General features: G+C 39.8%; 1 protein-coding gene across 2 annotated transcripts in view; it reads right to left on the bottom strand.

The window, feature by feature from the left end:
* The window catches only part of TRAF3 (TNF receptor associated factor 3), a 127,685-nt gene that overhangs the window by 26,941 nt on the left and 87,767 nt on the right, over positions 1-12,977 (bottom strand). For both annotated transcript variants that reach the window (XM_089522584.1, XM_089522583.1), the window contains 4 exons: positions 12,178-12,436; positions 8,874-8,925; positions 4,455-4,559; positions 2,826-2,993 (listed from right to left, as the gene is read on the bottom strand). In XM_089522584.1, the coding sequence (XP_089378710.1) occupies positions 2,826-2,993; positions 4,455-4,559; positions 8,874-8,925; positions 12,178-12,419 (567 nt within the window). In that variant the 5' untranslated portion in view covers positions 12,420-12,436. The remainder of the gene's footprint in view (positions 1-2,825; positions 2,994-4,454; positions 4,560-8,873; positions 8,926-12,177; positions 12,437-12,977) is intronic.

Here is a 12,977-nt window from a genome sequence, read left to right as displayed (position 1 = left end):
CCAGTTGTTCTGAGAGTGAGGGGCAGATTGTGTAGGGAGAGGCGTTCTTTCAAGTAACTCGGGCCCAAGCCATACAGGGCTTTAAAGGTAATGACCAACACTTTGTACTGCACTCAGAAACTAATCGGCAGCCAGTGAAGAGATTTTAGTACTGTTAAGTGGTCTGACCTAGGTGTTCTTGTGACCAATCTGGCTGCCACATTTTGCACAAATTGAAGTTTCTGAACTTGGTACAAAGGTAGCCCCATGTAAAGCGCACTGCAGAAATCAAGACAAGAGATTACCAGTGCAAGTACCACTGCTTCAAGGTCCTTTCGGGACGCAGTTGGCGTATCAACCGAAGTTGGTACCAGGCACTTCTGGCCATCAAATCTACTTGAGATGATAACTGTAGAGACTGATCCAGAAGTACCCCCAAACTGCGAACTTCATCCTTTAGGGCAGGGGGCGGCAACCTGCGGCCCACGGGCCGGATGCGGCCCGCGGAGGCCTTACCCCCACCCTCTGCCTGCCCCTGCCGCCGCCACCAATTGCGGCTTTCGCTGCTCCCGGTCGCCGCCATTTTTTTCAAAATGGCGGCGAAATCTCGTGCAACCACCCCCGTGGTCGCATGAGACTTCACTGCCATTTTGAAAAAATGGCGGCGCCTAGAGGCGAAGTTTCGCAAGACTTTGGTGGGCTCTGAGAGGTCCGCTGCGGCCGCCGGCACCCTCTGAGAGGCCCATTGCCATCACTGGTGCCCTCCAAGAGGGCTCTGGTGGCGGCAGGGGGCCTCTGGGAGGCCCGAAGCCGTCACTGGCGCCCTCCAAGAGGGCCCTGGCAGCAGCAGGGGGCCTCTGGGAGGCCCGATGCCGTCGCTGGCACCCTCCAAGAGGGCCCCGGCAACGGCAGGGGGCCTCTGGGAGGCCAGTTGCCTTAGTTGGGTCCCTCCAAGAGGGCCCCGGCGGCAGCAGGGGGCCTTTGGGAGGCTGGTTGCCTTCGCTGGGGCCCTCCAAGAGGGCCCCAGCAACGGCAAAAGGGCCTCCCAGAGGCCTGCTGCCGCCACCGGAGCCCTCTTGGAGGGCCCCAGCGATGGAAAAAGGACCAGCAAAGAGGAGGAGGCCTCCAGCGCTGGCGGCCCCCACCGGCTTTTTTGCCGGCCTCTGATGGGGCCTGGGGCCCTGTCAGGGGCCGGCAAAGAGGGGGAGGCCTCCAGCGCTGGCGGCCCCCACCAGCTTTTTTGCCGGCCTCTGACAGGGCCTGGGGCCCCGTCAGGGGCCTGGCCCCCGGAGGGTGGAAGCTCTGCCCCCGGCATGTGGCTCCGCCCCCGGAGGGTGGAAGCGCCACCCCCGGCACCCAGGCATGCCCCTGGAGGGTGGAAGCTCCACCCCCGGCATGCGGCCCCGCCCCGGAGGGTGGAAGCTCCATCCCTGGCTTCAGCCCCCCAGTCGCCTGAGGGACAGCAACCCGGCCCCGGCTCAAAAAGGTTGCCTACCCCTGCTTTAGGGGAAGTGTGACCCCATTCAGGACTGGTTGACAAATCTCCATCCCTGGACTTGGGCAACCTATCGCAAGTACCTCCGTTTTCTCTAGATTCAGCTTGTTTTTGTTTTCCCTCATCCAGCCCATTACCGAATTAAGACAGGCATCCAGAAGAGAGATGCCATTCTTAGTCACTGCATCAGTTGGAGACATAGAGAAATAAGCACAAGTATACAAAGATGGGCAGCTTCTGGGGGGCAGAGGACTGCCCCCACTCCTTGGGATCCCAAAGAGCTACATACATGTTCCCAATTTTCAGTTTTGGAGGCTTGAAAAATGATAGCAATATAACAGCCAAAAAAAGGCAAATCATACTGCAGAAGCCTCCTGCCCATGCTGATTGAAGTCCATGGGGTCTTTTTCCACAGCTGTAAGAGACATAAAACAATGTATTTTGCCCACCATTGCTATTTACTGCTGCACCTGTTGTTAAGTTAATGTAATAAAGAGCATAAAACATCAATGCCTCAAAATAGCATTCTCTAGAAAAATAATATATATTTAATTGCAAATTAATTTACTTCCAGTTCTACAAATCACATAGGGAATTTCCTACTCTCTAGGGCATGCAAAGTTTATTAATTCTTGTGTTGGAACAGAATACACACACTCATAAATATACAGTTTGCTTAACTTTGTTTCCACTACCACCTCCTTCGCAATTTTCATTTTGCAAATCACTGAAAGGCTAACTGATACGATTAAAAAAGAAAGAAAGATGGAGGCTATCTTGTGACCAAAAAGATCAGGCCACCAAGCAAGCAGCTGGCTTCCTCTAATTTAGAAGAAAACGGTCTTTCATATACTGAAAATGTTTTGTAAAATCCAAATTACTTTCTAGTAATATTTCCCTTATAGAGATGTAGCACTTTTCTGCAGTGGATACTGTCTTAACCCTATAGTGTGCTTTATACAGCGTTACTAGTTTCTTTGGGTATTTGAACCCAAAAAAAAAAGGGAACAAACAATTTTTTTAAAAAACAGCAACAAATGCTGTTTTGAAACCACATTTCGAAGCTGGTTTATGAAACAGGTTGTTTTAATTATTGTTTGTCATTATGCCTGAACCTAGAAAGTATGTTCCATTGTACAAGGAACTGGAGCAGATTTTAAGAAAGCTGGGATACTTAAGATCCTAAACAGAGCTCAGTTTTACAGCATCTTTTTCTGGAACAAATAATGTGCTTCCCCATTATTAAAACCTTTTAGCATTTTTATGATAGATAGTTAGACAGACAAACAGAGACAGGAAGCAGAAGCAGAAGCAAAAGCAAAAGCAAGTTGCTGTGTTATATAATACGCACCTGTATCATAATAATTGGAACCTGGCTTTTACAGTATTTACATGTTGTTTCCCGATATTTACAGTTCTTTTCAGAATGATCTGGCAAGTCTTTTCTCAGTATTTTCTCTTTACAACCAGCACGAGGGCATGGAAGTTCTTCAAATAGACAGTCATTTTTCAGATGTGTCTGAAACAAACATTTACCAGATCACTGTTTTGTGTGTTTTTGGTTTAAACCTCACTATTTTAGCTGTCAAATATAATTCTGGATAAACCCGTTTAAGGACAACTTGCCCACTTCGAAGGATGAGAAACAACAACAACAAATATCAAAACGCGTCCAAACCACCCCACTCACCTACGTTAGCTTATTCAAAAACAAAACTATCTTCATTTTAATCTCAAAACTTTGAAAGGGGAAGAAGCTCAAGACATTTGGCTGCCTAGAAATTTGAGGTTGCTACCCAGAGATTTCAACCATGTTTTCAATATCATTTAAAAAAAAAAAAAGAGTGGGCTTTAAAGTTTGTTATGCTAATTCTTAAACCTTCAGCTCTGAGAACCAAGGTAAATGTTCCCAGCCTGGTTTAAAATTCTAAAAAATGCAAATAAAAATATTTATATCCTACATAATTGGTAACATCACAAAAATCTCTTCCTCTCTTCCCACCATTCCAGTTACTCTGTTTTACACATGTAAATATATAACTTCTGTCAGCTATCCAAGAGTAACCATGATGTCTACCTCTGCTTTCTATGAGACACTGTCCTACAGTACCTCAGCAGGTTAAGACCAACACACCAGAACAAAATGATAAACTGGTCGGTCACAAGTCAATGGAAAGAAAGGTCATTCTATTTTTGGTCTGTGGTACTTTTGCATGTACTGTATTCATGTTGAAGTTTGTTCCTTCAGTTTCTGCATTAATCTCTGGTGTGGTTTTAAAATGTCATTATGAACATGTTGCAGAAAGTATTTCTTGCATTTCAACATTTTAAAATCTCAAATACACACTGCTAAATGCATGCTGATACTTTTATAAGCCAAGATCTGCAATGAAACATTTGGAGAAATTTGAGCATGAAGTCCAATAGATTGCCAAATTCCGATTTACACACAAGTCTGGGAAGTGCAGATCAGATTAGCTGTATTGGAAACCTCAAAAATAAAATTATTCAGCCACTCTAGTCACAACAAACAACTGAACTATGACCTAAGTTGAGCTGATCAGATAGGAGAAAACAGGAGAATGAGATGTTGGGATCCACATCTCATTCTCAATGACTGTACTACTTCTCATTATTAACATCAGCTCCTTATTCCAATAAATATTTGTTAAGGTCAAGAATATTGATGGTCCCCAAGTACAGAGGGTATCCATGGCTTAACACATTCCAACATTCATTCCCTTGTTGATTAATGTAATGCAGTGATTCCCAAACTCTGGTTCTCCAGGGATTTTGGACTTTAGCGCCTAGAAGCCTCAGCCATCTTGCACAATGGTATGGGATTCTGGGAGCTGAAGTCCAAAGTTTGAGAATCCCTGGGTCATGTCTACCTTTGGATCAGGCAGCACAAAACAACATAAAACATGCCATTCTGTAAAGCTGGGAGGGGGGAGTTAATGCAAGTTATCACACTACTCACAAGTAACTGTCCCAAGGTCAATTGTTCTCTGCAACCTTTATTCTCATTTCTGCAGAATATTTGAAGGGCAAGAAGCTCCCTCCGACAGCAGTTATCCTTAAATATCTAGAATTCATAAACATGTAACAGAGTTATAGCAATAGGTAAACTTTTCTTTACTCCAATGCAGTCCTGTTTGTTTGAAAAGACTGCATTATTGCTAAGTTAATTACTAAACTATTTGCTTTTTAAGAGCTTTTAAAAACACATATGCACAAGAAACCAGAGAAAGTCTTTTTAGAACAATCTAAAAGTATTCACAAGCTCCAGTTCAACAAAAATCTCTTGATTTCTGCATGCACAGCAAGATGACAAGTATTGCTATGATGTCTGATATAGTTTGGGAGTGTACATTTTTATTTATATCAAGTTCTTCTGTGATATGTATACATTTGCCTACATTTCAAGCATCTTTGCTCTGCTGATATTATTTGACTTTTTATCAGCAGTATAAAAGTACAAGAAGCTAATGCACAAAAAGGTATGGTCTTTATTTTAGAGTGCAATGTGAAAGCATAATTTTTCAGCAAGGCTTCCAAGAAATAAATGGAATGAAAGGATCTGATAGCCCAAGTACAAAAACTTGATATTGACTATCTTCAAATTGGAACCTCAGTTAATGGCATGCTATTAAAGCAGTTCAGATGTACAAGGTAATATTAATACCACTGCACCATTACTTCACATTGCATTTTATATTATAACACCTTTGCAATCTCTCAGAGAGTTCACTTCCACTTCAAAATGAAGGTTGAAGAATTACTTAGTGAAAGCCACTGACTATACAGCAGAGATGAAATCTGACCTCAGGTCCTTCCAGTCCAACATCCAACCCTCTGTTTGCAGGACCACACAAACTCAACTTAAAAAGTTGATTTAAGTATACCCACATGAGGGCAGACTCTCTAAATATACCCTCCAGGATATGAAGTTGATTTTATAAAGTAATCAAACCTACACAGGTAATAAAAAGATGCTGCCATAAGCAACCAAGTATGAAACAAGACAGTGATAGTGTGCAGTAAACAATGTTTTGTAGCAGGAATGCAACAAAACCAGCTCAGTTAGAAGACCAGTTAGGGAACAGAGAGCAGAGGAAGAGGAAAGAGATGAACTGGCCAACAAATTACCAAGTGAAGACTTTTCAAAATGACAGTGAAAAAAACAGTTAAGCTTTGTCGCTTGGCACATAAGTAACATAACCACTTCTAAATCCTCCAACCAACAAGCTTTACAGTGCAAACACGATCATATTCTTTTTCTTTGTCTCATTCCTTAATCCAGAAAAGAAAAATTAGGTATATGTCAGTTTACTTTTACAGTAGCTATACTGTGCATGATTAAGAATGGGTTCCCCAGAATACCAGTTGCTGAAAGACAAAGAAGGGGAAGGATTACTCCCCTTCATGCTCTGCCTATGATCTCCTTGAAGCATCTGGATGGTCATTACTAGAAAAAGGATGTTGGGCTTGATGCTCCCTTAGACTGATTGAGCAGGGCTCTTCTTACAGTCTTAAGTTCTTTGCTAATAGAAAAGAAAAACAAGTACTTTCCTGGGCTTTTTTCCTCATCATGCCTGTGAGCAAAGAACCCAGATAGGAAGATTATTAATTGAACCTTTCTTTAGAAAATCTGGATGAATAATGGACTCTCCACCCTGATCAATTGCTGGGGCCAGATGGGGAATTCAGGCCTTTTCCATATTTGCAGTACTGTCTTTTGAGTGCTGAGAGCCATCGGTCACAGTTGCAATATCTTTTAAACTCAACATTTGGCTCTTCTGTCCACATTGACCCAGAATCCTCTACATAGTAAGAGGAACATATTTTCCAAAATCAATTGCCAGTCCCAACTAAAGCAGCTCCTGTGAATACGTTACCACATAGTAAGTCAAAACCCATGCATGTCTTACTGAATCAATATGCCTATTTTAGCCATGACTAGCAATTGGATTTAGGACATCAGCTCTGATCAAATGATGAGATCTGCAGTTGTCATACAGAAAATAGAAAACGAGGGAAGCTAAAGTAAATATACAAAGGTTCTGAGAGGGATATAGTAATAATCTGAGGGGCAACAGAGTTCCTATTTTAACTTCCTTATCTTTTTTTTTGGTATGAATTTGAGACTGATACGACAAATGCTCATGTTTTGAGTGTATTGAACATCTGCATAGCTGATTCAAAAATGTTTGCTGGACTCTGAGAAGTGCTGGTGTAATGTGTAATGTGTAGCGTTTCGTTGTTTCATATCATGTTGCTATTCTTAGTAGTACTAAGTAGTAGTAGGGGTACTTTTGAATTAACTTTGTGCCAGATAATCCTCTTACAATTTTGCTTTCCAAGCCCTCTTTCACTACTGAATACATCTTGGAATTTCACCTGGGATCATTAAAGATGGATTATATATAGATTAGGCTCATTCATGAAATGAGCTCATTCTACAAGGCTGGAAAAGCAAAATTCAAATTGAAATGGTCTGAAGGTCGAACACTTTCATATCACTTGAACTAACATTTTATCAGCTTGATCTGAAGAACATATTGGCCTACATCAACTGTTAATCTAGAGTAGATACATCAATGGATCAGTGGAATTTATAATCATAGAATCATAGAGTTGAAGAGGGCCTCATGGGTCATTGAATTCAAACCTTCTGTCAATGCAGGATCTCCAGCTAAAACATCCACAACAGGTAGCAAGTAGTCGCCTAGCCTTTTTTTTTAAAAGACATCCAGAGAAGACAACCCCACCACCTCCCTAAGCAATTGATTCCATTGCTGAACTGCTCTTACTATCAAGAAGTTCTTTCTAATATCCGATTGAAATCTACTCTACTGTAACTTATAACGTCTAGACTACACGTGAATCTACTCGAAGTTTACAGCTGGCTTTCACAATGACTGTTGTTGTTATCTCCCTTCAAGTCAACTCAGCTTATGGCAAACCTATCCCAGGTTTTAGCTATTTTGTTTTAACTTCATTTAGTAATTCACTCTGAGATCCATTTGGGGGGGAAAGGTTGAATATAAATAAATTATAATAATATACAGTCCATGTGGCCCTTAGAAGGGCACAGAAGCAGAAAACTGGCCTATAGGCTCAGTGCAGTTGCCCATTCTGATCTAGAGCATGCACAGGAGGCATGTGTGCACTTGCCTACAGATAGTCCTTTTCCTTTCTTCCTCACTCGCTCTTTTCCTTCCTCCTCTCCCCTTATTTGTTTTTAGGTTTCTTGCCTTTTATTATTGCTTCCTCTGTGAGGAGTTCTCTTGGGATAATTTGCTACAACTAATGTATGCTTACTCTATCTTTCATTAGTGTTATTGTTTTGCACTGTTTGAAAAAACTGCAGCACTTATTTTTTTAAAGAAAAAAAGAAAAGAAAGCATGACCCTTTTTGCCAAATGTGAAACAGCCTATCAAAGAAAGGGTACGTGGGTTTTCACTCAGCATCATTTTAGTACTAATGCAGGAAGAAGGGATGTAAAATGCATCTCAGTTTTTCCCAGCTTGCAAGCAGAATGTAATTATCCACATCTGCACAGTGGAGACTAGTTCTGTGGCTCGTTCACAAGTCAGTTATACTGCCAACCATTTAATCCCCTCACCCCAATTCACATACAAGCATTTGGAATCTTTACAGCAAATTCTTATCATCACAGCCTTGGCTGTTTTTAACTGTATACTCCTGGATCTGACCACTATCAGCCTAGCAATTCAACTAATGGATTCCACTCTCTCTTTCTTTAGAGAATCTTATCACATTTTACAAGCAGAACAAGAATTTCTGATACTATTATCAAAGGTGGTTAACTTAGATGTTTCTTAGTGTCACAAGATTCAATTTAGCACACATAGAGAGAATAAAAAGTAGCAACAGATATAAGTATAGCTTGATAGGCAAAAATAAAATGAAAGTTAATTAAAACAAAATAAACACCTCTTTGCAGGAAACAAACAGAGATGTCTGAATCATCTTAAATGTACACATCTGAATTCTCTATGCAGGACTGAGAAATCAAATAAATCATTCCATCTTATTGCACTGTGGACATTCAGATTTGTTTTGTTTTTAAAAGGCAAGCCAACCAAACCTCCTCTATCTGTCTCTGTCTCTCTTCTTGTCATCTCCTGGGGTTTTATGGGGAAATTTGGAATAAGCCAAAAGCACTAAAAACTGTGTGAAAAAGCCAATCTGTAAAGGAACTGTACAAATTAAAATTCTGGAGCTAAGGAAGTTAAAGATACATATATATTACAAAAAAAAGCCACTTTCCTGTTTGAAATCTTTAATAAAATTAGCAAAGCAAAACAACTCAGCGAGAAGAAGAAATAATAATAATAAAGCACAAGAAGTAATTTGAGGAAAAAACTATACCTTTTCTTTCACTATTGTTTCTTGACATGCTGTACATTTTGGAATTGTGGAACTAGAAGAGAAAAAAAACTGATCTTACACCAAACAGTATTTGCATAGATATAATTTTTCATATATGTTGGAAAGTGCTGACCACAAATCAAGCAGAGATCTGTGCATAAGAATATGGCAAACTTTGAGATCATGCAGCTCATGGAGATCAAATAATGTACATACAAAGCAGGCAGAAAATACTGCATCAAATTGTAATGATAAATGGAAATGTACATTATGGGTTCAACATTAAATTTAATGAGATCAATTGAAAATGGCTAAGAGTTCCCACTCATCTTAAACAGATCTGCTCCAGCTAGGATTATCACTGGATTTGGCCCTGAAAGTCACAGAGTACCAACCCTTCTGGTGTCTATGTATTTTATTAACAATGTAAGCTGCCATAAGAGTTACTGCTATTGCTGGAAAAATGAAAAATTCTAACATTGCTTAAATGTACTGTTCAAGCAAGCTTTTAAATATGAGAATAAACAGCTTCATCATAAACATATCTATGTGGAACCTGTTTGCACCGCCCTTCATCAACAAAGTTGCAACACATTGTACAATAGCACACTAAGGCTAAAGCTGCTGGTTGCGGATGCAACAACATGGCTAGTGTAGAGAAATGTAACACTGAATGCAAGCTTCTTTTATCTACTGCAAGGTTGGGGAACCTCCAGCCTTGGGGTTGAATCTGGCCCTTCTGATGACCAAAACTGGATCTCCTAAGGTTTCCTCCAAATGGCCCTGATCTCTTCCTCATGGCATCATCATTTGATGGTTTCCCAGTTTTTCTATGGCCCTACTCCCCCCCCCCCAACATTATTCTAAAATGTAAAATGCCTCCCTCTAAAGTCTTAATTACTTGTAAGTTAAAATATGCTGGTACTTTGAACCCATCCTTTTGCCCCTGGTCCTGCCCACTGCTAGAATGCAGCCCTTGAGATTTTTTCTAGAACTGAATCCAGCCTTTAAGATGAAAGAGGTATCTCATCTTATGTTTGAAACACAGAGGCTTTTTGAGGCTGGGATATAAGGCTATTTCCCAGTTCAATCTCTGCCTACCCTCTGGGCATACAAGTCTGCTACATTGTGTGTAAAGTCCGCCCTCAATTGGTAAATGAAAATTTTACTGCTGCATAGATGATTTGACCCGGCATTTTTGTAACTGTAATTGCTTAAGTACTATTCATGCCCAGGTATGTACAATGTATATTTTAAATTATACTGATGCTGTTTTTCTTTTCTTTTTCTTTTTTATACTGGTCAAAGACCGAATAAACTATATTACATTATATTACATTACATACGTAGTAAAGGTTCCCTCCACTTAGCTTTGTAAGCAAGTTTCTCCATTTCTATACTTGCACATCATTATCATCGTTGTTGCTGTGTACCTTCAAGCCATTTCGACTCATGGTGGCCCTAAGACCATCCTATCATGAGGTTTTCTGGGGCTGAGAATGTGTGATTCGCCCAGGTCACCCAGTGGGATTCCATGGCTAAGCACGGAATGCTCAAACCACTGCAGCACACTACACCATCATTAGGGAACTTTTATTCATCTCCCAAAGAGATCTAATATATTTACAATACTTTGCACTATCAGCTATGTCAACCAGTCCTTGACTATTTTAGTAAACTTAATCCTCATTTTCTCACTGTGGTGATGATAACAGCAACACAGTTCTACGAATCTGCATTCTCCCTCCTAGTGTCTTTAATCTCCTATTTTTTTCTTCCCCTTTGAGATGAGAATAATGTATTCTGCATTAAAACAAACACCAGATACAGTGTCATTGTCTTCTAGTCTTTATTGAATGCACTCAAGCATCCTGTTTGCTCTTTTAAAAGGCTGCTGCATACTGAGCAGTAATCTTCATTCAGCTGTCTTCAGTGGTGCCCGTATCTGCATCCTCAGATGACCCAGAGAGAGTGTTAAAAAACTCCACAGCACAATCATTAGCTGCTAACACGTATATGGGAACTGAGAGGGGAATTGCTTGCACCAACTGCTTTCCACCTACAGTTCTGAAATCAACACCATCATGACACACATTTCATTCATCTTTACATTTGGAGGGGGAAAGAAAGCCCACAGTCACAGAATTAAAAAATAAATAAATAGAAGAGGACTACTGTATTCAAAGCACCAACAGGGGGATTTTCAGCAATAAAATCCTCACAAAACACTTGCCCCTTCTATATTTCATATACTTTAATTTATTTTGCTTATTTTTATATTTCCTGATGTAACATATTTGCCTAGTAAATACATACAGCAGTATACTTTCCTATTTGGTAACATTCTACTTCAGACACAAATGTTTCACACCAGGAAAGATAGACCAGACAGCAATTTAATTCATAAGGATTGTTCTTACTACTCCATTTTTATCAATTTTTCTTTAGTTCCCCTAAACTTTTTATTATTCTTCCTTACAGTTGTCAGCTGCTAACCAAAAAACTGACAGCTGTCTATTTTAGTATCAACATATCAGAGCTTTAAAAAGTTACTTTTTAAAATTGTAAGATTATATCCCCATAGCCAGCATGGAATTATGGTATAAAATGTTAACTTTTCCAAGATCAGCAAGGTAGACAGACAGAGAGATCACTGGTCTTGCTTGCCTACACTGCTGCATATTGTTTGCATATTCAGATGAATAGATCTGGAAAATAAAAATGCTCTGCAATGACCTTAATGGCGATAGCCAGCAATTAAAAACTACTTTAAACATTAAAATCCATTATTCAAAAGACTGAGAGCTGCTATAAAGACCCTTCACCTCCCTGTTTTTCTTCTACACCTCTACAACAATGACATTGCAGTTATCTATTCTGCAAGTATGAAAACTGTCAACTCCTAAGTCTCACTGCTTTATCTCAGAATACCCAAAACATGTACCAAGTGCAACTAATCAGTGATGCAATTAAACTACAGCTTGTATGTGCAATAGCTAATCAGAGTGTAAAGGTAAATGAAAATGTAAATTAGGAACTTCAGAATTTGAGACTTACTGAAACAATTAATAGGGTGTTGTATTGGTTTAATTGCACTGTTTTTAAATCACTTGTTTTTAAAGATACATTTTAATTTTTTTAAATGTAACCAACACTTGGATTTACATTTTAATGTTAACCGTTTGTATGTTTTAGCTGTACCATATTTAATTTATAAACTGCCTTGAGTTAGGTCTTTGGGGAGGAGACAGTAAAATATAAATAAAGTTAATAAAATCAGCACCCAACACAGAGAAATACTAACCTTAGCAAACCATTCATGCAGGTTTCACAGTATCGATGCCCACATTCTGTCTGTCTTGGATTGCACAGTATGAGATGACACTTTTCACACTTGTATTTGTCCTCCACAGCATTCACAAATTTCTCTTTGTAGCCACCTTGTTCTGGTATATAAATGGATGGTACTGCACTGCGATCAACGTTTGCCTTTTGTTGGATTGTTTCCACAGAGATTGGGGGATCTGTTTTCTTGCTCGAATCCATGTTGCAACTGGCAAGTACTGCAATAAAAATATACAAGAAATGGTTTAAGGCTGAAATGAGGCATAGTCTGATATCCCTGGGATTCATATGAGAATTGATTTGTTGAACCATACACATATTGATATGAAGTCAACTGACACCACTGGTTTGACAACTACTGAACATGTAGAAGTGTAAAAAGGCACATTCAGCATTATACAAGCAAATTCAGACATGCAGATTCACCAATCCAAGACTACAATGTGAAGTAATCACCTACCACCTGAGATATGATGCTTTTCAACTGAGGTTGTTCAAGCAATCAGCTCTAAGTGGCAGTATCATAAAGGTCCCAGTTTAAAGTTTATAACGACTTATTATGGTCAAAATCCTATCAGTATACAGGATTAGTCATCCTTTGTTGGCTGGCTAGTCAACAGTTATGTAAATCCCATGGATTCAATGGGTCTAGCAAGAATTAACAACAGAATCGGTGTGAACTTAATGAAATACAAAGCTATCAGCAAAGGTTATAGATCAGAAAATCATAATGAGCACCAATATTTTTTAGCTTGTCCA

The sequence above is a fragment of the Sceloporus occidentalis genome, unplaced genomic scaffold, assembly GCF_023333645.1.
Source record: "Sceloporus occidentalis isolate IW3139 unplaced genomic scaffold, rSceOcc1.0.p SCAF_4, whole genome shotgun sequence".
Lineage (NCBI taxonomy): Eukaryota > Metazoa > Chordata > Lepidosauria > Squamata > Phrynosomatidae > Sceloporus > Sceloporus occidentalis.
The sequence above is the reverse complement of the archived record's forward strand: the minus strand, read 5'-3'. Positions and strand labels throughout refer to the sequence as shown.